The sequence below is a fragment of the Cetorhinus maximus genome, chromosome 20 (genome assembly GCF_964194155.1).
Source record: "Cetorhinus maximus chromosome 20, sCetMax3.hap1.1, whole genome shotgun sequence".
Taxonomy (NCBI): domain Eukaryota; kingdom Metazoa; phylum Chordata; class Chondrichthyes; order Lamniformes; family Cetorhinidae; genus Cetorhinus; species Cetorhinus maximus.
In genome coordinates, this window is record NC_135898.1 from 57,629,861 (window position 1) to 57,656,151 (window position 26,291).

Below are 26,291 nucleotides of genomic sequence, written 5' to 3' on the forward strand. Positions count from 1 at the left end.
GCACACTGTCAGAGGCTTTCCTCAAAACCACATCCATTTCATTTCCCCCATCTACAATGTCTGTTATCACCTCAAATAATATGAACATGTCAAACCCAATCATCCCTTTCTAAATTTGTGCTGACTATATTTTCTCTTTCTATAGATGTGAATTTCAACCTTTTGAGAAGTCTGAAATTTTTTTTAGCATAGGTGTGAAGCTAGCTGGTGTCTAAATATCCAAATTATCTATTGCCCTTTTTAAAAAAGGTACTAAATTGGCCACTCCCCAGACCTTTGGCACAGTTGAACCCTAAAGTAAGATTACTGGGGACACAACAATTTTCCCCCTCATCTCTCACAGGATCCAAGGAGAGATTCTCATCAGGTTCTAGAGCTTTCCCACCCTTTAACCTAATTAAACTATAATTTTCCTCTTCTCCATCATAATATCATCCTCCTTGCTCTTGCCCACTTCAGGATTTGCCAGCACCACCTCCTTGATTTAAAGACTGATGTAAACCACATCTCCCAGCACCTCTGCCCTTACATAGGCCTCTTAACATAATGCTTCAGGAAGGAGTCACGTACACATTTTAGAAATTCCATTCCCTTTTCTCTACTTTCTCTCAGTAGATTGATAATTTAAATCCCTCCAAGCAGGAGTTTTTGTTGTTGCTCACTCTCTAACCTGACTGCACATTTCTTCAATATACTTCTCTAAATTTGGATATCTGTAAATACGCCCTCCTTGATGTATGAAGCCTTTATTTTGAGTTCGAGCTTATTGAAATTCAATTTGATATAGGCTGTGTCTGTACCACTTGTCTACGTTAATCCTCCCTACAGCATGTAGTCCTTTTTTTTTATACAACCAGCGTTGACACTTTGCCTCTTATCCTTTTCATCCCTCCTAAATATATCCTAATATATTTATTTCCCATTTCTGTAATTTATGGCCAGGTTTTTATTGAGGTTTTGACCTTTGTGTCTGAAAAAATGTTGCATGTGGTTCCTTCAGCTTAGCTTTTTCAATCTGCACATTGATAGGTACATTATAACCTTCCTTTCCCATGATTTTTTCTCGAGCTACCATCCATAATTTCTTGGGTCTCTTTATTACCAGGCCATTTGATTTTATTCCTTTCTCCATATCCCTCCGGCTAAATTTGTTTCCTGCATAAATATTCTGCATCTATATTGTACACCCTTGATGGATGTAACGCCCTTTTTATAATGAAGCACCCAAAATGACAGTGCTTTGTGGCCTAACAATTTTCATTAACCCATTTTATAATCTCTGCTCTTATACTCAATTTACTAAATCTAAAATTTCTTTATTGTGGCTTTATTGATTGCGCCTTCAAAAATTCTATATTTGCAACCCAAGGTTGTATTTATTAACATTGAGGTTAGGGGCTCATTTCTAGTTTCTCTTTTTCCCTTTTAAATTGCATTACCTCTCTCATCCACCCCCAGTCCTACTAACCTGTCTGCTAACTTGGTATTTTACTTCTGTTTGTCAAACCACCTATTTTCAGGGCAGTAGCACATTCCAACATTGTCCTCTTTGCTTATCGTGTTGTTCCAGTACAGCTGCAACACTAGTATCTACCCAACAATGTGGAAAATTGCTCAGGTATGTGCTGTGCATGAAAAGCAGGGTAAGTCCTATCTGGCCATCCCATCAGTCTACTCTCAGTCATCAGCGAAGTGATGGGAGGTGTCATCAGTGCTGTGAAGCAGCGCTTAGTAGCAATAACTTGCTCACTGCTCGGGTTGGATTCTGCCATGGAAACTTGACTTCAGACCTCTTTATAACCTTAGTTCAAACGTGGACAAAAGAGCTGAATTCCAAAGATGAGGTGAGAGTGACTGCCCTTGACATCAAGGCAGCATTTGTTCAGGTGTGGCATCAAGGCAATGTAGCAAAACTGGAATCGGCGAGTGGGGTGGCAATACACTCTCTGCTGGTTGGAGTCATACCTAACACAAAGGAAGGTTGTGGTTGTTGGAGGTCAATTATCTCAGCTTCAGGACATTACTGCGGGAGCTCCTCAGAATAGTGTCCTTAGCCCAACCATCTTCAGCTGCTTCATCACTGACCTTCCCTCCATCGAGTCAGAACGGTTCACTGATACTTGCACAGTGTACAGGACCATTTGTGACTCCTCATACTGAAGCAGTCTGTGCCTACGTGAAGCAAGACCTGGACTGATAAGTGGCAAGTAACATTCGTGCCACACAAATACCAGCCAATGACCACCTCCAGCAAGAGAGAACCTAAGCAGCCCTCCTTCACATTCAATGGCATAACCAGTGCTGAATCCTAACCATCAATATCCTGGGTGATTGGAAACCTAACTGGATCAATTATATAAATGCTGTGGCTATTAGAGATCAGAGTCTGGGAATTCTCTGGCAATTAACTTTCCACATGATTCCCCAAAGCCTGGTCACCATCTACAAGGTACAGGCCAGGAGTGTGATAGATACTCTCCACTTGCAGCTCTAACAACATTCAAGAACCTCAAGAACGCCCATGCTTAATCCGTGCCCCATCCACTATGTTAAATGTCCATTCTCTCCACCACGGATGTATATCGGCAACAGTGCGTTTGCAAGAAGGTATAATAATGTCTTTCATGTTATTGGAAATTATTTTAACATAGAGTTTAGTGGTGTCTATGTGTGTGTGTGTGTCTTAATTGGATTAAAGCCAGCTGGTCTAGAGGCTTTGATGTAGAGAAGAGAAGTAGGTTTGAAATGTTAATTAGATAAACATAGGGAAGTTTAGAAACATAGGTGTCAAGGAGGCAATTGGCTTTTTTAAATAAACCATTCACAAGAATGGGTGAAATATTACACCTAGCCAGAAGAAGCCAAACAGTGTATTTACTTTTTGCAAAGCTTACTAAAATTAAAGGGTTTTATTGTTAAAAGAGGTAAAACTTAAAAAACCTAGTGATACAACAAGAACTTGCATTGAGAGGAACATATGTGTGAAGGAAGAGAAGGCTGCAGGTAAAAGAAGAGGGATTCCAAGATCTAAAACCTCCAGTCTATAAGCCTCAAGCCGCTGTCTGCAAGGACCCAGAGCTGAAAGAAACTCATTTTAAATACAACTGTCCAGGGTGTGCTTTGCCAGGGGTCTATTTAAATCTGTGTTTTACTGTTGCATTAATGGAGGTGTAACTGAGAGTCAGATTAATTAGGGGATTTTTTAGATGCTATTATTGCAGTAATTTGTAGACATATGTATGTGCTTACAATCTTTTAATTAATGTTTGATTTAGTGTTATAAAAACCTCTTGAGACTCGGTCTTGTTGCAACTGAATTCAAAGCCTGCATCTCGAGACATACAGATTGCAAAAATTGGTTATGACAGTTGTTTCAAGTTTCTCTCTGGGATTCGAACAACTCAGCATTTACCATCGGCTGTCATAATAGTGTACCATTAACAAGATGCACTGCAGCAACTCGCTAAGCACCTTTCAAACTCATGACACTGTCCATCTAGAAGGACAAGGCCAGCAGCCACATGGGAATACCACCACCTGCAAGTCCCCCATCAAGCCCCACACCATCCTGACTTGGAAATATATCACCGTTCCTTCACTGTCGTTGGGTCAAAATCCTGGGGCTCCCCCAACAGCACTGTGAGTGTACCAACAGCACGTGGACTGCAGTGGTTCAAAAAGACAACTCCCCACCACCACCACCTCAACAGCAATTAGGGATGGGCAACAAATGCTGGCCTTGCCAGCGACACCCACATCCCATGGGTTACTTGTCTTTGAACTTTCCCTTCAATCCAACCAACCACCCACTAACCCTAACCCCTTGTCAGCCAGCTTTCTGTCGACAGTGGTATAACATTTTATACAGCATAACCCTGACATTTGGTAGCAGGCATCCTATGAGACAGTTTTTCCAACATCATCTGAAAATCCATAATCATCATATTGTATTCCTTTTATACAATTGCTTGCTTCAAAAAATATATACCTAAATTTGGCTAATCTGACTCCTTTAACAAATTGAAACTGGTTTGGCTTGATTGTGCCACACATCCTGAAGTGTTCACTAATGTGACCTTGAAATATGTGGTTTGAAAAGTTTGCTCCCACATGATGTTGGTCTGTTGTTGCTGACTGATTATTGCCTGCGTTGATGTTCCCTGAATCACTTGGCATCACATGTATTGAATTATCTACAAGCTAGAATTAAGTTTAAATAACATTTATTTTGATAAGCTTGAATTGCAGTGACCTGTGTGAAGCTGTAAAACTGGCCACAGAGAAGTTAAATGTGCTAAAGTAGTTTTGTTGGGTGCCTCACAATGACACCTATATTCTTTGAGTTCAAAAAGTGAAAACCACCAGTATGTATCTAATTTGTATTTTATAATGTACTTTTGTGAAGCAGTAAGTTAGTTCATCAAAAATACCACAGCCTGTTAGTTGAATGTTGTCAGAAGTCTAACACATCTAGTTAGTTAGCATTCTTTGTAAAGTAAGCTGGAAAAAAAACTCTTGACACCTTCTAGGTTAATAGAGGGTGTTGGGAGCTTTCAGCTGTTGAGATATGAGACATTAGAATGAAATTCCAAATTATTCTCTGCTAATTAAGGTCCATTCAGGATTGTCAACACCTCAGCTAAAAAATATCTAGGTGTTAAAAATAATTGAACATTGCACCCCTTAAAATGCCATGATTATGTTCTGAAACTGGCCTTGTACATGAAACTTGGGGCAGCAGAAAGATTCTACAACTCTTCTCCACTTTATTTAAAATAAAACGCCTTTGGGTGAAATGTGAGTTACCACTTTCTCGGGCAAGTGACAACTTCTCTTAGCAGCGATAACCTAACATATTGTCTGTTTAATGAATCATGGGAGTGCAGTGTCACTTATGGAAATGCAGTAAGTGAACTTGTAATATTTCCTGTGAATATAATGTTAGGAACCAAGGTTCAATGTTATTAACAGTGTAGTCATTTTGGAGCTATTTGTGCTGAGGGCGGGGTTGTACAAACCTTTTATTTGAAATGGCCACAAGCCAGCTATTGGCACTGCTCCATTTTACAATGAAAACAGTTTTTGATGAAGGTTAATTTTAGCCTCAAGACTGTTTCAAATTAGTTGTTAAACTGAAGGGATTGGCTATGCATTTTCTACTCTATTCCCTATCACAAATTCCCAAAGGATATGGGAGAGTAGTGATTGCTTTACTAGATTAATGCTCCAGAGGGTGAAATTTTAAATCCCGCAATGCTAATAGAATTCAATTCCAAGGGAAATCTGGAAATTAAAAGCAGATATCAGTGAAAGTGACTGTGAAGCTGTCGGTATGTCTTACAAAACATAACTGGTTCGCAAATGTCCTTTAGGGAACAAAATCTGCCATCTTTACTCAGCCTTGCCTGTGACTTGCATCCCACACCAGCATGGAACTGCTCTCTGCAGTTACTGTGAAAACCATTCCATTGTCAGAAAAATTAGCAATTGACAGTAACATGCTGACCTGGCCAATGATTCCCAGAATCCAAGGATAATTTTCCAAAGGAAAACCTCATGACTAATAAGTGAACTGCACTGCAGACTGATGGAATGGTAAAGTTATTTTTGAAATGTCAATATTATTCTGATGCAGATATTTAGGTTAACAAAGGGATCTTCACAGTTTACTCGATGACAATGGTTTGCAACTTCACTGGGGTGTGAGGGAGAATTGTCATTTCAGTAAGCCAAATATCAGCACCAGGATATGATTTCAGTTTTTAACATAAGGGACATTTTCACAGGTCCTACATTGTTATAAATGCCAAATTGCACAATTAAAGCTATAGCTATCTTCATCACAATCACGAAATTGCAGTAGCTGACCAGGCAATAGTTTTGCATCCCATCAATAACCTGATTCAACAGGTATTTAATTGTTTTATTGTCGCCATCTCCCAACGTAAATTCATTGGCGGGGAGCGGGTAGGGGAAGCATTAATATTTGACAGGATTGAACAACTATGAATTGTTTCATGAATTTCAACTTGACAGGCTGCATGAACAAAGGTAACCTTCCTACCTGGATGGGAGCTATAGTCTTGTGTTGGTTGCAGGCCAGGTACATGCTCATTGCCGGAAGTTTGCCGGGTGTCATGAAGGGGGAATAACATCTGTAGTCCTGTTATTTCACAAACCGTGATTCATTATCTTGATGCCCTTTGCTCCTCCAACATTTTGAGCTCCTGTACAAATAGGACCACAATATAGGAAACCATGTCATTCACACTCTGTATCCATACTATATCTACTCATAAGCAGTTCTACTTAAGCTTGTAACTCCCATCTACTGGACTGGAGTTGGGTTTCTCATAATTACACGCTTCTCACCTAAATTGTTCAAAAACACAAAATAAAAGGCATTAATGGTCTGTTGGATATTGGGATTCGGCTGAAGTTTACCATGTTATTGGCCAGTGTGCATAAGCTGGGAGGGGGGAGGTTGAAAATTAAGATTCTGTTTGCTCATCTTTATTTATTCAAACTGATTTGCAGGGAATTTGCAAATATTTCTTGGCAATTAATTCAAACGAGTTTTAATTGGATACATGCTCAAATTATGATATTTGAGATTGATTCAATTGGTTGAGGTTGAATAAATTGTGGTAATCCATGCGAGATTTGAGATTGACCATTAGAGTATGGCTTTGGATTGGATTGTTTTATTTGGGTATTAGCTTGTCACTTTTAGACATATTGGACCAGAATGGAAGCAACGAGAATGCTGTTGGCCCAGACATTCATTTTCAGAGCTGTACTAAGTCACTGCAGCACGAAAGATTGATTCTGATGAGACTGTCGGATTAGACTGATTCACAAGAGTCTTGAAGTGTCAGAAAGAACAGAGATTGATTAACTTTTACCTTCAATTTTCTTTAGCTGTGCAAGAAGCATCATTTTGGTATAAATAAGACTGAGAAGATTACCCAATCTCCAGACGACTCCAAGTTTTTGCTCAAGACATTGAGTCAGATTAAATGCAATGTGGCTGCTCCAATCAAAAAGAAGGTGAGTGTGTGTCTCATTGAAGCTTTTTGGTGTATTAACTTGGCACATTGTCGCTGCGGTTGTAAAAATTTTTTATTCGTTCATGGGAGCAGCTGGCTAGGCCAGCATTTATTGCCCATCCCTAACTGCCCTTGTTCAGAGGGCATTTTTAAGAGTCAACCACATTGCTGTGGGACTGGAGTCACATGTAGGCCAGATCGGGTGCTGAAAGCAGGTTTCATTCCCTAAAGGATATTAGTGAACCTGATGGGTTTTTATTGACAGTGGTTCAATGGGCTTTTAATTCCACATATTTATTGAATTCAAATTCCACCATCTGCCGTGGCAGGATTTGAACCCGGGTCCCCGGAGTCCCTTGGATTACCGGTCCATTGACAATGCCACTATGCCACCGCCTCCCCATGATTAATTATAGGGACCCCCCTAACACATTAAGTGATAGGATATCTCTGTTAGCAAACAGTATATAACATACGTTGGACCAATGTGGACTTGTCTGAATTTTAATCAGTGGTTAGCAAATATTTTGATCTGCAGCAGCTGATAACTGTGCAGTGATAAATTTTAGGGCTAGTTTTCAACCTGGTCTCTCCAATCTTCTAATTATTCCTGTTGCTGAATAACATTACAACTTGATGGGTTCGACCATCACTTGTCCCTGGCAGTAACCTGCTTTGTCAGTCAGGCAGGTTCTTTAAGCAAAAGATGACAAAATGGTACAAATTGACAGCCATTTCTTACTGGCAGAACATATTTATTTTGTAGTTTAACCATTTCCTATGCTGGTTTGATGGCAGAGTTTAGATTTTTTTCTAAAAAGGGCGAAATTAGTTTATTTGGATTCTAGTTGTGGCATTTTCGTTTGTGTTTGATAGCTTTTGCAAATGATTATAATACTGCAGGATTGATTCCATCCAGCAGTGGAGCCAGGAGCTAGTATTGCAGGGATGAATTCTAGGCTGCAAGCGCAGGAGTGCAATTGGGATCAATCTTGGTAGATCTATTTTAAACTGTAACTGGTGCTTCACTTGTCATGTGAATTGCTGAGTTTGGCTCTGCTGTCAGAGGGAAAAGCTGAGCAGAGACTGATGGCTCCCTGCAGGGATGGGGCAAAAACTGGAAAAGGATCTATGCCTGAGCCACTTTTTTTTAATAATAAGACTGCGAAAGCAATTGATCTTCCAGGCCACTAACCTCAGTAAATGGCCCAAATATTATTTGTTGGTGGCTACGCAACATCCTGTTGAAGCTAATGGTGCTAGTGCTCATAAAAATGGCCAAGGTGCTTCTGCAAAGCCACTTGGCGAGCATTAATTAACAGAAGCCCTGCAGCGTTTCGACCTCCCTTCACCTGAACCAAGCAACAACCAGTTGCAAGCGGCGGCTTTAAAATGGACTTTTTGAAAAGGGCTGTGAATATAATTTGAATCTGTGAAATATTTCAATTGATCTTTAAAAGTGCATTAATGTTTTGAAGAAACTGGAGCTCATTGAAAATATTAGGTCATGTTGGGTAGATTGCTGTATAGGCTTGAAAAGGTGGGTGGGGGGAGGGGGGCGGTGGGTTAGAAATTCCATGATCTGAGGTGCCAGCTGTGGCTCGGTTGGTAACACTCCTTCTGGTTCAAGTTCCCCTCCAGGGCTTGAGCACAAAAATCAAGGCTGACACTTCCTGATGGAATGCTGTTGGAGGTGCCATCTTTTGGATGAAATGTCAAACCAAGGCCGCCATTTGCCTGCTGGAGTGGATGTAAAAGTTTCCATGGCACACTCCTGAAGAAAACAGGGGAGTTATCTCTGGTGTCCTGACCAATCTGTATCCCTCAATCCAAATCACAAAAATGGATTATCTGACCATTATTACATTCCTAAACAAAAACAGAATTACCTGGAAAAACTCAGCAGGTCTGGCAGCATCGGTGGAGAAGAAATCAGTTAACGTTTCGAGCCTTCATGGCCCTTCGGCAGAACTGAAGCATAGTTATAAGAAGGGAGAAATATAAATTGGTTTGGCGGGGGGGTGGGGGGGGGAAAGAAGAGAGAGACATTGAGGGTGTGGTGATTGTGGAGATGAGCAGATAATCAAAAGATGTCACAGACAAAAGGGTCAAAGAGGTGTTTTGTCTGAGAAAAGTGCTAATTAAGAATGGAACACAGGATATTCAAAGTACAGCTCTAGTGGGGGTGGGGTGGAAAGGCTAACAAGGTTTTAGTTTTAGATTTAAAAATAATGGAAATAGGTGGGGAAAGAAGAATCTATATAAATTATTGAAAAAAAGCGGGGTGGGGGGGAGAGGGGAAGAAACGGGGTGGGGATGGGGGGAGGGGAGTTTAAGATCTAAAGTTGTTGAATTCAATATTCAGCCCAGAAGGCTGTAAAGTGCCTAGTCGGAAGATGAGGTGCTGTTCCTCCAGTTTGCGTTGGGCTTCACTGGAACAATGCAGCAAGCCAAGGACAGACATGTGGGCAAGAGAACAGGGTGGAGTGTTAAAATGGCAAGCGACAGGGAGGTTTAGGTCTTTCTTGCGGACAGACTGAAGGTGTTCCGCAAAACGGTCGCCTAGTTTGCGTTTGGTCTCTCCAATGTAGAGGAGACCGCATTGGGAGCAACGAATGCAGTAGACTAAGTTAGGGGAAATGCAAGTGAAATGCTGCTTCACTTGAAAGGAGTGTTTGGGCCCTTGGATGGTGACGAGAGAGGAAGTGAAGGGGCAGGTGTTGCATCTTCTGCGTGGGCATGGGGAGGTGCCATAAGTGGGGGTTGAGGAGTAGGGGGTGATGGAGGAGTGGACCAGGGTGTCCCGGAGGGAACGATCCCTACGGAATGCCGTCAGGGGGGGTGAAGGGAAGATGTGTTTGGTGGTGGCATCATGCTGGAGTTGGAGGAAATGGCGGAGGATGATCCTTTGAATGCGGAGGCTGGTGGGGTGATAAGTGAGGACAAGGGGGACCCTATCATGTTTCTGGGAAGGAGGAGAAGGCGTGAGGGAGGATGCGCGGGATATGGGCCGGACACGGTTGAGGGCCCTGTCAACGACCGTGGGTGGAAAACCTCGGTTAAGGAAGAAGGAGGACATGTCAGAGGAGCTGTTTTTGAAGGTAGCGTCATCAGAACAGATGCGACGGAGGCGAAGGAACTGAGAGAATGGGATGGAGTCTTTACAAGAAGCGGGGTGTGAGGAGCTGTAGTCGAGGTAGCTGTGGGAGTCGGTAGGCTTGTAATGGATATTGTAATGGATATTACATTCCTGTTTGTGGGAGCTTGCCGTGTGCAGATTGGCTGCCGTTGTTTTGTGTGTTACAATGGTGACTAATCTTCATTGGCTGTAAAGTCCTTTGAGATGGCGGTGCTCATTATACAAATGCAAGTCTTTTTTCTTAATTGCACTGAGGTGCACAGTTACACAGGCAAGGGTACACTACAATGACTGAACCATTACTGTGCATGTGCTGGCTGAGTGTTTGGAATGAAGCTGCAGCACTCTATTCTTAGAAACAGAAAAGGAGCCTTGGGCAGGCTGCAGAGTTTTGTGATGCAGATTTATGGATATGAGCTCTGGCTACTGAATGAGCTGCTTCGAACCGCTTGACTACTCCCCAAATACAAAGCAATGAAAATATTTCCTGTCGAACCTAATAACCTCGAACTTTACAAGTAAATTTTATTTAGAAATTATATGTTTTGATCTCCAACATAATTTGAAGTAAGACATGTCATCCACTGTTACACACAGCTCTGAACCCCTGTGGCCAGTGACCATATCGATCTAATTTTCAGGCTGGCAGTGTCTTTCTGGCTGCTGCTGCTATCGGTCGGGCAGGTCATTGCACCCTTTGGCAAATTCGAAGGTCATGTTGTTGCATTGTGGTGTGATCACACAAGGACGTAACTATTCTCTCTGATGATGTCACAGCGCAGTGTGGTGATGCCAACCATCTTGTGGACGGGCTGATCAAACCACCACTGTTGGTTTGTTCATGACCCTTCCCTTTACTGTCAATTGTAAGCAGGCAGGCAGTGCAGCTTATTGGCGCACTTGTGTTTCTTTCCCACGACCCAGTCTGGCTGACAGGAATTGTAAGTGGTCAAGTTTGATGCAGTGTGTTACACATGAGCGCTCATGAAGGCTAACAGGTTAAATTGAATTCTGGGAGCTGGTTCCTGCTACTTACACTACTAAATCTGACTCTGTTCACCTGCAGGTTTGTAGGTCTACCTAAGTCTGTGTCTGCATATACCAATAACAAAGATATTTGGGTAAGGGGGCTGGATTTAGCAATAAATATAGTAGAAGGTTTGGTGCTGCGTGGGGGTGCTGCCTCAGAATGCTAGTAATCAGGAATCTGTTACAGCTAGGCTGGTATAAAAGCCTTATCGATGTCCTCCTTTGTCGGGGCATCCATTTTTCTCCATTTGATTATAAGTACTGTATAAATACAAGTTATAGTCCATCGTTCACTGGATAGTGGCACAAGAAATTTTGTAGGTGTGTTTGAGATCGGGTCTCATGATTGATGAATGCTATGTAACTTACAGATATTTGTAAGTTTACTTTGTGTCCTAATCAACTCATTTTCTAAGAAATGTAATCTCATTTATTTAGGTTTTATTAGTAATTTATATGCCCTAATAGATGGACAAGGATGGTGCTTCATGCCTGTTATACTGATCCTTAAATCTGTTGCTTAATCCATTAAAAGCATTACTTTGTTTCCTCCTCAGCTGTTCCCATAATTCTTTCTTGGGATGTGGTGTCACTGGTGAGGATTGTTGGGAGGGGAATATCATTTGTCCATCCTCTAACTGCCCTTGAGATTTTGGTGGCGAGCTGTCTTCTTGAACAACTGCAGTCCATGTGGTGTAGGTAAACCCACAGTGCTTTGGGGAAGGAGTTCCAGGATTTTGACCCAGCGACCGTGAAATCATGATGTGTTTCCAATGTCGGGATGTGTGACTTTGAGGGGAAATCTGAAGTGTTGATGTTTCCATATGCCTGCTGTCCTTGCCCTTCTTAGAGTTCCTGTAGTGTATCTTGTGTGTGATACACACTGCTGCCACTATGTGCTGAAGGTGGAAAGTGTGAATGGATGGATGGAGTGCCAATCAAGCAAGCTGTTTTGTCCTGGACGGTGGTGAGCTTAGTGTTGTTGGAGCTGTGCTCATCCAGGCAAGTGGAGAGTATTCCAAAATGCTCTTTTTGCCTTTAGATAGTGGACAGGTTTTGGGGAATATGGAGGCGAGTTATTTGCCACAGAATACCCAGCCTCTAACTTGTCCTTGTAGCCACTGTATGTATTCAGTTTCTGGTCAAAGGGAGCCCCCAGGATGTTGAAAGTGGGGGATTCAGTGATGGTAATGCCATTGAATGTCATGGGGACATGGTTAGTTCTTCTCATGCTGTTGGTGGTCATTGCCTAGTACTTGTGTGGTGTGAATGCTACTTGCCACTTATCAGCCCAAGCCTACTGTCTAGGTCTTGCTTCATGTGGGCATGGACTGCTTCAGTATCTGAGGAAATACAAATAGGACTGAATGTTGTGTAATCATCAGTGAACATTCCCACTTCTGACCTTTTATAATGGAGGGAAGGTTATTGATGAAGCAGCTGAAGATGGTTGGGCCTAGAACACTAAGAAGCTCCTGCAGTGATGCCCTGGGACTGATATTACTGTCTACCAACAACCACAACCATCTTCCTTTGTGCTAGGTATGACTCCAACCAGCGGAGAGTTTTCTCCCAATTCCCATGACTTCAGTTTTGCTAGGGCTCCTTGCTGCCACACTCAGTCAAATGCTGCCTTGATGTCATGGGAGGGAAGTCTCACCTCACCTCATTCAGCTCTTTTGTCCATGTTTAGGCTGCATTGAGGTCTGGAACTGTGGCCCAACTGGAACCCAAACTGAGCATTTGTGAGCAGGTTATTGCTGTGTGCACGTTATAGCACTATCACCAACACATTACATCACTTTGCTGATGATCGAGAATAGACTAGTGTGGTAACTGGCAAGATTGTTTTGTCATTTTTGTGGACAGGACATACCTGGACAAATTTCCACATAGTGAAGCAGATGCCAGTGCTGTAGCTCTACTGAAACAGCTTGGCTTGAAGCCCCACTAGTTCTGGAGCACAAGCCTTGAACACTATAGCCAGAATGTTCTTGGGACCCATAGCCTTTGCTGTGTCCAGTGCCTTCAGCCATTTCCTGGTATCACTTGGAGTGAATTGAATTGGTTAAAGACTGGCATCTGATGGAGGTGGAGATGAATCATTCACTTGCATTTCTGCCTGAAGGTTGATGCATGCTTCAACCTTGTCTTTTGAATTGATGCTGGGTTTTGCCATCATTGAGGGTGGGGATTTTTGTGGAGCTTCCTTGTTTAAATGTCTGCCACCATTCACAACTAGATGTGGCTGGACAGCAGCGCATTGATCTGATCCATTGGTTATGGAATTGCATTGCTTTCTCTATAGCATGCTGCTTCCACTATTTAGCCTATGTTATAGCTTCTTCAAGTTGGCACTTCCATTTTTTAGTATGCTTGTTGCTGCTGAAGGCATGCTCTCCACTCAATGAACTAGGGTTGGTCCCTTGGCGTAATGGTAGACTGAGGGATATGCTGGGCCATGAGGTTACAGATTCAGCTCAAATACAATTCTGCTGCTGATGGCCCACAGTGCCTCATGGATGGCCAGTTTTGAGCTGCTAGACCTGTTCTGAGTCTGTCCCATTTAGTGTGGCAATAATTCCACACAACACAATGGAGGGTATCTTCATTGTAAAGATGGGATTTTTCTCCAATGATGTGCAGTGGTCACTCTCCCAATACCGTCATGGACTTAAACATTTGCCAGAGATAAATTGAGGCCAAGGTCAAGTAGGTTCTTCCCTCTTAGTTCAATCACCACCTTTCACATGCCCAGTTTGGTAGATCTATCCTTCAGGGCTTGGTCAGTAGTGGTACTACCAAATCATTTGTGATGGGCATTGCACTCTGGGTGGGAAACTTCATTCTGTGCCCTTGCCACCATCAGTGCTTTGATCTAACACTTGCTGCTTTGCCATTTAATCGTCTGGAGATGGGTTTCACAATCTTCTTTCTCTGCCTGAGGGCAAAAAAAACTTCTAGGTAGGGAATAGTTGAACCTTGCAGATCAGGAAAGTCCCAGGTTCAGCTTCAGGCTTGTGCTGGCCTTGGCCAGGGTGGATTAGGGAAGTTAAATTGGCTTTGACTCCAACTGAGTTCATCAAAATTCAACTGGAAACTCCTGATAGAGGAAGTGGGTACCTGGTGAAGCCAGAGTGGGTTTCTATTGTAATGCCTTTAGCTTAAAAAGCCTGCCTATGCTTTACTAGGAAGGCTCACTGTGAATTGAAGAAACAGGTGGTTTGAAGTATCAAAAACTGGGCAAGAAGTAAGTCTCTGCAGAGAAGAGAAGGGGTGAACATTGTTCAGCAAAGCATTACAGAATTGTTAGTATAAAAGGAGGCCATTCAGCCCATCGTGTCTGCACCGGCTCTGGGCATTTTAACTTAGTGCCAACCTCCTGCCTTTTCCCCGTAACCCAGCACATTGTTTCTATTTAGATAATCATCCAGTGCCCCCTTGAATGCCTCAATTGAACTTGCTTCCACCACACCTCCAGGCAGTGCATTTCAAACCCTAAATACTCGCTGTGTGAATGTTTTTCTCACCTTGTATTTGCTGCTTTTGCAAAACACTTTAAAGCTGTGCCCTCTGGTTGTTGATCCACTTAAGAGCGGGAACAGTTTCTCCCTTTCTACTCGGTCCAGGTCCCTCATGATTTTGAAAACTTCTATCAAGACTCCTCTTCAAGGAAAACAGCCCCAACTTCTCCAATCCTTCCTCATAGCTGAAGTGTTCCATCCCTGGAACCATTCTCACCTCTTCTGCACCCTCTCCAAAGCGATCACATCCTTGCCAAAGTGTGGCACCCAGAACTGTACACTGCTCCAGCTAAGGTCTAATCAGTGTCTTATATAAGTTCATCATAACCTCCCTGCACTTGTACTCTATGCCCCTATTAATGAAGCCTAGAATACTGTGTGCTTTAGAAACAGCTCTCTCGACTTGTCCTGCCTCCTTTAATGACTTATGTACATATACACACAGGTCCCTCTGCTGCTGCACACCCATTAGAGTTGTACCCCTTATATTATGTTGTCTCTCCATGTTCTTCCTACCAAAATGAATCAGCTTACAATTCTCTGCTTTGAACTTCATCTGCCACCGATCTGCCCACTTCACCTATATATATATATATATATATATATATAAATATATCAGGAAGAGCAAGGATCTCAATACTGACCCCTGGGGGACTGCACTACAAACCTTCTTCCAGCCAGAAAACTGCCCATTAACCATTACTCTCTGTTTCCTATCCCTCAGTACTCCAGATATATTGTGGTGCAGTCATTTAACGTTGTTATCTGGGAGTGACTTGAAACCCATCCAGCATGGGAGAAAATTGCTTGGCTGTTAGTTATAAGTGAAATGAGTTTTGGGAAGTGCAAAACTGGTTAATAGTGAGGGAGTTCACAGCACAAAAGTGGCATAATTTGATGTAAACTTACTGCAGCAATAAGAATAGCTCACGTGTCAATGAGACATTTTCATTTCCACAGTCAGGATCATCTTATGATGTTGAGTTCAAGACCCATTACAGAGGCAGAGTAGAAGGAGCTTTATATTACATCTCACTGTTGTTGCTGATATTGTGTATGAAGGTGTTCTCAGCATTGATTTCTTATTTTGATGGGTATTGCAAAAAAAACTTTTGCTATTTATGTAAGCAGCAGTAGCCTCTGGAGAAACAAAACTTAAACAATGGACTTCTGATAGTCTGGTAGGGAAGTGAGTCTTCCAATGCTTTAACTAGCCACTAAATAAACTGCTCTTTGGATACAGCTTTATCCAAGTTCTAATGCAAGGCTTGTCAGGGACGTATGCTTGAAATGTTATAAATCTAATTCTGTGACCGGTACCACAACAACCTATATTTATATAGTACCTTTTAAAATAAAACATCCCAAGGCACTTGACAGGAGCATTATAAAACAAAGTATGACACTGAGCCTCATAGGGAGATATTAGGCCAAATGACCAAAAACTTGATCAAAGAGGCAAGTTTTGAGGAATGCCTTAAAGGAGGAAAGTGTGGTGGAGAGATGGAGGGACGGAATTCCGGAGGTTGTGACCTGGGGAACTCAAGAGACAGCCACCAATGGCAGAACAATTTAAAGCTGCCGGATGCAGAAGAAGCCAGAATTAGAGCAGCGCTGTTATGAGGTTTGTGGGGCTGGAGGAGATGAGATGAGAGGTAGGATGGGGCAGGGCCATGGTGGGATGTCACGATAAGGCATTTCAATCTGTTGCGCTACGCAATGTTGAAATATGATTGAGTCAGCCGTTTTTCACACTTTTTAACTTCAGCCAATATGTTCTAAGATGTTGAGTTCTAAGAGGATAGAGAAACCAGTGGACTAGTTGTAGTTGAGTATTGTATCACTACAACAATTTGGTTTGCCCACGTGTTGCGTTTTCAACATTGTAAAGCAGATTTGAATGTTTTTCTAAGGTGGGTTTTGAATCGGACACAACTGGAGTTTGAGAAGTGTTAGAGGATTTTAAAACTGGTAAGAGATGTGGCAAGGCAAAGGGCTTTGTGGGGACATAGAAAAATTGCTGAGAACTGGGTGCATGGTGATGGAAAGTCTCATCAGCAGGTTGGGGAGGAGAGGTATACTGAGAGGACCAGAGTTTCGAGAACACTGTGCGTGAGCTGCAATGTTGACCATTGTTGGACACCATTGACTGAGACAAGCTGGTTGACTTCCTGCTCCATTAAGCAGGGTATGATGCAGAGATTTCTAGAGGGCAGGGAGGAGGTATAAAGTAACTTCAGATTTTTAAGTTATAACTGTGTGCTTTAGGAGTCTGATCCAGCCTCGTACAAAAGGAATGCAATCCACAAAATATTCTACTGAAATATGTATTTTTGTGCTTGTTTTTTGAATATATTCATGTGATGGGGGAAAAGGTTATTTGCAGGTGGTACCTGGAAGCTATTCTGGCTAAGATGTCTTGGAGAAGCAACTAATCTAATCTTGCCCTCCTGGGAGGGCCCATTTCCTCTTGATTTTCTAAATTTAATAGCAAACTAATGTACATTTTGGAATTGTTGTTTTCTATGTGCCCATGGAAACGGAACATGAGAGTTCATTGGATAAGCTCTAGTCCTCTTAAGTATTTTGCATTTTCAGTAAGATGATTGGAGCTGATGTCACTGACAAATGGGAGTTTCATTGTATGTCAAATGATAAAGGACCCTATTTTTATTTTGAGAGCAGTTTGGAATAACTGCTGGGGTATTCCAGATACTGGGGTTCTTGCTATGCAGTTTACTTAATGTGTTGCTTGAGAAAGATGCTTGGGATCCATTGGCAGCATAGTGTCTCCAACAGATAAGCACTACAGCTTTCTAAGTCACGGCAATGCTCAAGTGACACTGACTACAATGGCAGCCATGTTAGAATGGATGATGGTCGCCAACCAAAAGATACACTGCATAGAGAACTTGATGGTGCTGGTGGGCCTGCTAAGCAACCAGAACTAGGGGGTAAGTATTCATGCAAAAGAGAGAGACTTCATGCCAGGTTGAACAGTCTGCATGTGACTGAGGCACTTGGTGCCAAAGTCCCCACGTGGAGAAAGGAAATTTGAAGAACTATGCCTTCAGATTGTCACAGAACAGTGCCATTGTGGAAAGGAGCATGCAGCAGTGACCTCAGCATCAGCGAGTGGTGACCTGCAATGCCCCCTCCCCTGCAACCGACAATGCCTTACTCGAATTGGATGGTATTCCCACCTGAAGACTCTCAAAAGTGAAGTAGTGGATGTGAATTATCTGCAGCAATACAAAGCCAGAGTTATGTTATACAAATATATTTTGAGGGGCAAACTTGTTAAGAATGGATACACTGTAACCGTGCTGCTCACCACCACTCTCGTTTTGCTCTGAAAGGATGCTAATTATTCAACGGAGACTAGAAGTCTGACAGATTAATCTAACTTTGGGAAGGAGCCAGCCATTTCAGTCAATTTACGTTTGCTAATTTAGAAAGATGAGGTACCGGCCAGCATGTCACCCATATGCTAAATTCTGTGTGCCACCTTTTGCAAAGCCTGAAGGATGTTTATATTTGATTCACTTTTTAATGGGAGTGGATGCAAGACTTGAAGTGAAATAATTGGGTTATCTTGGGTCCCACAGGGTATCTCTGATAGGGTGGTTTGATTGGACCCTTAATGTGCAGGCAGAGATGTAGCTTGGTTTAGTTCCCCTCGTTCATTTTGTATTGCTGTGCTGCAGCTTGTGTGTAATGGCCTTTTTGAGCTCTGTGTTCCATCTCCACACGCAAGATTTACTGTATGGCTGGCTGTTCACGTTTCATTTTTGTCAACAATGTTAGTGAAGTGCCAAGTCTCTTGTCGTCTTTATACCCGAGGAGGACGTGTGAATTCAATGTTCTATTGAAAATAATCCAAACTGCTTGAGTTAATTTGCTATTGCATAGCTGGAATTTTTAATAAACTTGTTTTTCCACAGCTCAGAGAGCAGGAGATCACAAAAGGATCATCATTCCAATAAACTTAAGAACAAACGTGTGCTTTCAACCTTGAACTATAGTATTGGAGATTGTGTTTAGGTTCCTGCTTTGGTTTGTGGGGAAGTCGAGGGAGCAATCTTCAGCTTTGAGCATGAAAAGTGGGTTGTCGGAACCTGAAGACTTCAGTAGTCACTGACCGTAATTTGAGCTTTATTTACAGCCATGTTTTCTATTTGTGGGTTTAAGTACATAATTTTTGAATGCCCATTGGCCCAAAAACAGTGGAAGCCAGAACATTATACATACTTGTGCTTAATTGGGGGAAGGATAATTATAGCAATATTAGGCAGGAACTGAGGAATCTAGACTGGAGACGGATGTTTGAGGGCAAATCAACAACTGACGTGGGGGGCTTTCAAACGTCAGTTGACAAGAATTCAGGACCGGCATGTCCCTGCTAGGATGAAGGATAAGTATGGCAAGTTTCAGGAACCTTGGACAACGAAGGATATTGTCAGATTAGCCAAAAAGAAAAGGGAAGCATTCGTAAGGGCTAGAAGGCTGGGAACAGATGAAGCCCGTGGAGAATATAAAGAAAGTAGGAAGAAACTTAAGCAAGGAGTCAGGAGGGCTAAAAGGGGTCATGAAAAGTCATTGGCAACCAGGATTAAGGAAAATCCCAAGGCCTTTTATACATATGTAAAAAGCAAGAGGGTAGCCAGGGAAAGGATAGGCCCACTCGGGGACAGAGGTGGGAATCTGTGTGTGGAGCCAGAAGAAATGGGAGAGATACTAAATGAATACTTATCAGTATTCACCAAAGAGAAGGACCTAGCGGTCGATTTGCCTAGGGAAGATAACCTGGATCATGTTGAGATCAAAAAAGAGGTGTTAGGCATCTTGAAGAATATTAAGGTGGATAAGTCCCCAGGGCCAGATGGGATCTGCCCCAGAGTACTGAGGGAGCCAAGGGAGGATATTGCTGGGGCCTTGACAGAAATCTTTGTATCCTCACTGGCTACGGGTGAGGTCCCAGAGGACTGGAGAATGGCCAATGTTGTTTCATTTCTTAAGGGTAGCAGGGATAATCCAGGAAATTACAGGCCGGAGAGCCTTACGTCAGTGGTAGGGAAATTATTGGAGAAGGTTCTTCGTGACAGGATTTACTACCATTTGGAAGTAAATGGGCATATTAGCGAGAGGCAGCATGGTTTTGTGAAGTGGAGGTCATGTCTCACTAACTTGATCGAGTTTTTCGAAGAAGTGACAAAGATGATCGACAATGGAAGGGCAGTGGATGTTAGCTATATGGATTTTAGTAAGGCCTTTGACAAGGTCCCTCATGTCAGACTGGTACCAGAAGGTAAAGTCGCACGGGATCAAAGGTGAGCTGGCAAGGTGGATACAGAATTGGCTTGGTCATAGAAGACAGAGGATAGCAGTGGAAGGGTGCTTTTCTCAATGGAGAGCTGTGACTAGTGGAGTTCCACAGGGATCAGTGCTGGGACCTTTGCTGTTTGTAGTATACATAAATGACTTGGAGGAAAATGTAACTGGGCTAATTACTAAGTTTGCAGACGACACTAAGGTTGGAGGAGTTGCAGATAGTGAAGAGGATTGTCAAAGGATACAACAGGATATAGATCGGTTGGAGACTTGGGCGGAGAAATGGCAGATGGAGTTTAATCCGGACAAATGTGAGGTAATGCATTTTGGAAGGTCTAATACGGGTAGGAATTATACAGTAAATGGCAGAACCCTTAAGTGCATCAATGGGCAGAGGGATCTGGGTGTACAGGTCCACAGGTCACTGAAAGTGGCAACGCCGGTGGATAAGGTAGCCAGGAAGGCATATGGCATGCTTGCCTTAATCGGCAGGGGTATTGAGTATAAAAGCTGGGAAGTCATGCTGCAGCTGTATAGAACCTTGGTTAGGCCACACTTGGAATATTGCGTGTAATTCTGGTCGCCACATTACCAGAAGGATATGGAGGCATTGGAGAGGGTGCAGAGGAGGTTTACCAGGATGCTGCCTGGTCTGGAGGTTATTAGCTATGAGGAGAGGTTGGAGAAACTCGGATTGTTCTCACTAGAGCGACGGAGATTGAGGCGCGACTTGATAGAAGTTTACAAAATTATGAGTGGCATGGACAGAGTAGATAATCAGAAGCTTTTTCCCAGGGTGGAAGAGTCAATTTCTAGGGGACATAGATTTAAGGTGAGAGGAGAAAACTATAAAGGTGATGTGCGGGGCAAGTTTTTTACGCAGAGGGTAGAGAGTGTCTGGAATTCGCTGCCAGAGGTGGTGGTGGAAGCAGGTACGATAGTGGTGTTTAAGAGGCAGCTTGACAAATACCTGAATAAGATGGGAATAGAGGGATACGGACCCCGGAAGTGCAAAATGTTTTAGTTTGACAGACAATATGATCGGCGCAGGCTTGGAGGGCCAAAGGGCCTGTTCCTGTGCTGTACTTTTCTTTGTTCTTTGTTCTTGTCTCAAAGTATGACATGTACCTGAAGTGATCTTGCATCTTAAGAGAAAATGCTGTGCTTCCCCTAACCCCCGCCACTGGCCCCCCTCCCTTTTGCTTCTTTATTTGAAGTGCATTAATAATAAAACGAAGACTGATCCACATCAAGGATTTGTACACTGAAAGAGAAACAGAGTCTGTGCATAAGAAAGTTACCCCAACACTGAGCCAGAAACCCACCCAGGGCAGGGTATGGATGGGAATCGGTTTGCAAATTTTGCATTAAGACAGCATGGAACATGTTTGATGGGGCAGCTGTTCATTTTCTTTGTTTTTCCACATCAACTAGCTTGTGTTTGCATGTGTTACAGGGCAAGGAACACAAGGAAAAAGAACGTTTGGAACGAAGGTTGTTGGAGGAATTGATAAAGATGTTCGTGGACTCGGATTCATTTTATTATAGCCTGACCTATGACCTTACAAATTCAGTACAGAGACTGAGTGCATCTGAAAAGAAAGGCAATTCGATATGGCAAAGGGTAAGATTTTCTTCGGTATTAACTCCTCCCCATTGTTTGTTAGAGGGGGGAGGGGATCATTATCAAACATGCCCATAATCTGCGACTGCAGTATATGTTCTCTCAGCTTTCCTGTACATTTCCTAGAGGTTCTTAATTTAATTCAGTCAGGCATGAGTCACTGGATAACACTCAGGATAATAGATGCCTTCTGATTTAACAAGCTACAGGGTTGCTTGTCACTCTTGTCTTCCTGTCAGTTCTCTCAGTTAGGTCATGTAAAAAGAAGACAACCTGACTGACTGCCACTTATAATTTGTGAATACCTTCCACAGTGTTCACAAAAATCCCTGTCTGCCACTTGGATTGTCCCTCTCTTAGGCTGAAGTGGGTAAAGAGGATAAAAGGCAAGTACTTGGCAATAATTAGAACCCCAAATGTTGATTTGTTTTGATTTCACGCTTGCTGCCGTGCCAACTCCTCATGATGGCTCCACACTCATGTAGTCCCTTTTCAGCCATTGTAGGTGGGTATACCTCCGGCTGTCTAGCTCCCATTTCTGGCACTCCTTTTCTGAAACCCTCTCCCTTTCCACTTCGCGCTCTTGCTTTAAGATCTATTAAAGAACCCATCTCTTTGACTGCACCTCACAGACTTGGTATCTATTTTCATGGCACCTCTGAAGTGCCTTGGGGTATTTTCTTTAGTTAAAGGTGCTATTTACATCCAGATTATTGTTCTATTTGTACCAGCCATTTCGATTTACTGGAATATCTTGTAGTAATTACTATGTTGGGAAGCTTGGATCCAGCCAGCTTCAATTGTAGACTCCTGGCAACATTACAGTTCAGATTGAAACTGAAAAAAGAGAGGATCTTTTTTTATCAAAAATGAGATTTGCTAAACTGTAACTGCAGTAATATGCTGCTACTTGATGTGCCTCCTCTTTTGCATAGGTGGATGATCGATTTTTTTGGAACAAGCACATGATTGATGACCTGATCAAAGTAAAGGTAAGTAGCTACACTGCTATGTTGGGGAAAAAAAAATCATTAGTTTATATGGGTGTGTATGTGCTCAATGTCCAACACAACCCCAGGTCACTTCACTATTCTCCACGGTTAGGTTTTAAACAATCCTGAGCTAGGCCTTACCTGTAATTCGGGGTAAATATTAATGACATTCTATCATTGGAATAGTAGAACAGAACAGAACAGAACATCATCTAGTGTCTGATAATTAGCCTAATGTGTAGCCTTGTGATTCATGTGGCTAGTCCAGCTTCTGGTCAATGGTAACCCCAGGGGAATTGATAGTCGGGGGGATTCGACGGTGGTAATGCCATTGAAATTCAAAGGGCGATGTTTAGATACTCTTGTTGGAGATGGGCATTATCTGCCACTTAGGTGGCACAGATGTTACTTGCCACTTCTCAGCCCAAGCCTGGATGTTGTCCAGGTCTTGCTGCATTCTTCATCTGGCTGGGAACAGGCCTAGGAACATAGCAACAAGAGTAAGCCATTTAGCTCCTCAGGCTTGTTCTGCTGTCTCGCTATTGCTCTATATCCCTTAAAACCTGTGGTTCACAAAAATCTCTCAATCTCGGATTGAAAATGAATGGTTGATCTAGCTTCAGTTGCCTTTTGCGGAATAGAGTTCTTAACCTCTATCAGCCTTTGTGTAGAGGTGCTTACTAATTTCAGACCTGAAAGGCACGGCTCTAATTTTTAGACGATGCCTCCTAATTCTAGACTCTACAGCCAACAGAAATAGCTTCTCCCTGTCTACCCTACCTGCTCACCTTAATATCTTGAAAACATCGATCAAATTCCCCCTTAACATTTTACAACTACACATTGCTCATTGTTTCAAATTTTTGTTTATTTTCCTGTAAGTGGAGGTTTTTTTATAAGTACATTATCTGATTGAGATTAGACAATGAGATGTAAGTTTTCATTCCTCCTTCATCCCCCAATGCTCAACCATTTCAGAATCGTTTCCTTTTGAATTTGTTTGATTTGGGGGAATATTTGATTTTCTTACAGATGATTATCAAAGACATCTGGTTAACTTAGAGTAGTTTGTTTGGATTTGTTTTACACTAGGGCAGAATTCGATTAGAATACATTTGTTTGTATTCTTCTGTTCTCAGAGCAGTAATGTTCTTTTCGGCTAGACTAAAGATTTTGCGCAACTGTTCCGTATGAACTTACTGTGTCACAACACTGCAAGAGGTTTGGGGCTGCTTTATTAACCAGAGTTCTGTGTTGCTATAGTAACATTCAAAAATGGATTATAGCTTAATAGCTCTATCATTTTTTAGCCTTGCATCACTCTAACCTTTAGTTCAGTGATACCAGATAGATTTTCATTAGAAATATTCCCAACAGAAATTTTCAGCACAATACTTATCTTTCACCTCTTTTAGTTTGTCAGTCACATAATGCAGCAATTTAGCAAACACCAGAAAGAAAAATTCTGTAGCACCTTCCATGACCTGAGGATGTCTTCCAAGTGTTTTACAGACAGTTTTGAAGTGTAGCCACTGTTGTAATATAGGAAACACAGCAACGAATTTTCACACAATGGCCATGTGATAATGACCAGATAATCTGTAATAGTGATGCTAATTGAGAAATAAATATTGGCCAGGACACTCCCCAGCTCCTGTTTGAAATTGTGCTATGGGATCTTTTGTGTCCACCTGAGAGAGCAGATGGTTTAACACCTCATCCGAAAGCTGGAACCGCTGATGGTGCAGCACTCCCTCAGTACTGCAGTAAAGTTTCAACTTAGATGTTTGCATTCAAGTCTCTTGGAGTGAGTCTTCAACCCACAGCCACCTTACCAGTGGGCACGAATGCTACCGACTGAGTCATAGCTGACACAGCAAAGAACGAGGAGAAAGAGATGCCTCCTGGTTTAATTTAGAGCTGGACTGATGTCAGTCAAACGCAGATGTTTCTTTGAGCCAAGAGAGGATGAGCAAGGACCCTGTTAATTCTGTTCATATCAAATTACTGACACCTGGATTAATCACTTGCATGCACCACATTAATAAAACAATTTTTTCCAGACAAACTTAGAAAGAGACTCTAGCTGCCTTGCCTCTTATTTGAAACCTAAAATTAAATCACTACGGAGAATCATCTTCTCTCCCTTCCCTACCTTAGGATATACTTTTGTGACCCTGATTCCAAAGTTTTGCCAGCGCCTTTATAAACAGGCCAGTGGATAAAATGACTAGTTAATGATTCTGCCTCCAGTTTCCTCTTGCCTACTCACAATAATATTACAGCATATAAATGTAAAATGTGCTGTGTGCCGTATGAAAAACTTGGTTTAAAAAAAACCCAATTTTTCATATTCTGACCTCAGAATTAGTTGTTCAACTAAGTCTGTGATTTTCCTCCTCCCACACCATCCACATCTACTTGGCTGTGTATTTTGACAATCTGTTCATATTGTAAGAAAAAACTACAGCGAGATGCATTACATGAAGGGTAGGTGTGCTAGGGGCAGGTAGGCAGACATCTAAGGAAAATTGTATTTATCTTAGCTTGACTCTCTTAATTATTTAGCCTATGATGGATTGCTCTTTTAGCTCAATAGGGCACCTAGTTGAATTGTTTCATAACACTTCATTCAATGTTAGAGGTCATAAAAATCATTTCTGCGGCTGTGACAAGAAAAACCTTTTCATAGCTTCAAAACATATTAACCAATTGAGCTGAAATGGGTCATAGTTTGTTCTGTGTTTAGGCCTTTTCTGGGCTTGAATACGGTTCTTGTGTCTGAGACTACAGAATAATGTCAAGTCAATGTTATATGGTAATTATTACAGGCAATTTTCAGGCTGCTGTTTGTTGCATAACTTTTTATCCAAGTAGTATCCATTGTCGTCTCCCTGTTGCTGTTTTTATCGGTTCCTCACCTCATCCACCTGGCTGCTATCATTTTTGGATGTTCCCAGGTGCACCTCCCCACCTCTTCTCTTCTCCCATGCACATAACGCCCCCCACCCCGCCTCAACCACCTGAATGGAATTATGACCAGCACTGGAATGTTTTTGCCTTAACAAAAGAGGGGGATGGTGCAGACATTGTAGTTTAGGAGAAGTGTGAAATATTGGATGTAACAGAGGCAATATTAAGTGGTTTGAAAGCAAATAAATGGCTAGGCCTGGATAAACGTATCCCAGGCTGCTAAGAAAAGCAAGGGAGGAATTAGTGGAGGTCCTGACTGTCATTTTTCAACCCTCTCTTGTTGGTGCTGGAGGACTGCTAATGTTCTTTTAAAAAGGCAGAAAGGGGTAGACTAAATAATTGTGGGCCAGTCAACCCAACCTTAGTGATGGCAAATTATTGGCAAGAATTCTGTGGGGCAGTGTTAATTGTCATTCAGCCAGACACTGATTTAATAGTCAATGGGTGTCTTTGTGACTTAGAAGGCTGTTTCCAGTGGGGTTCCTGCAGGGCTCTTTGTTCCCTTACTGTTGATTGGGCGGGGGGCACGGGTGTGCAGGAAGATATCAATGGGACTGGTCAGATGGGCATTAAAATGTCAAATGGAATTCAACTCGGGGTAGTTTGAAGTAATGTGTAGAAAGGGCAAAT

General features: G+C 42.3%; 1 protein-coding gene across 3 annotated transcripts in view; it reads left to right on the plus strand.

Moving 5' to 3' along the window:
* Nucleotides 1-26,291, plus strand: part of inpp5f (inositol polyphosphate-5-phosphatase F) — a 213,269-nt gene that overhangs the window by 130,847 nt on the left and 56,131 nt on the right. For all 3 annotated transcript variants that reach the window (XM_078564764.1, XM_078564765.1, XM_078564766.1), the window contains exons 4-6: nucleotides 6,922-7,050; nucleotides 21,529-21,696; nucleotides 22,632-22,688. In XM_078564764.1, the coding sequence (XP_078420890.1) occupies nucleotides 6,922-7,050; nucleotides 21,529-21,696; nucleotides 22,632-22,688 (354 nt within the window). The remainder of the gene's footprint in view (nucleotides 1-6,921; nucleotides 7,051-21,528; nucleotides 21,697-22,631; nucleotides 22,689-26,291) is intronic.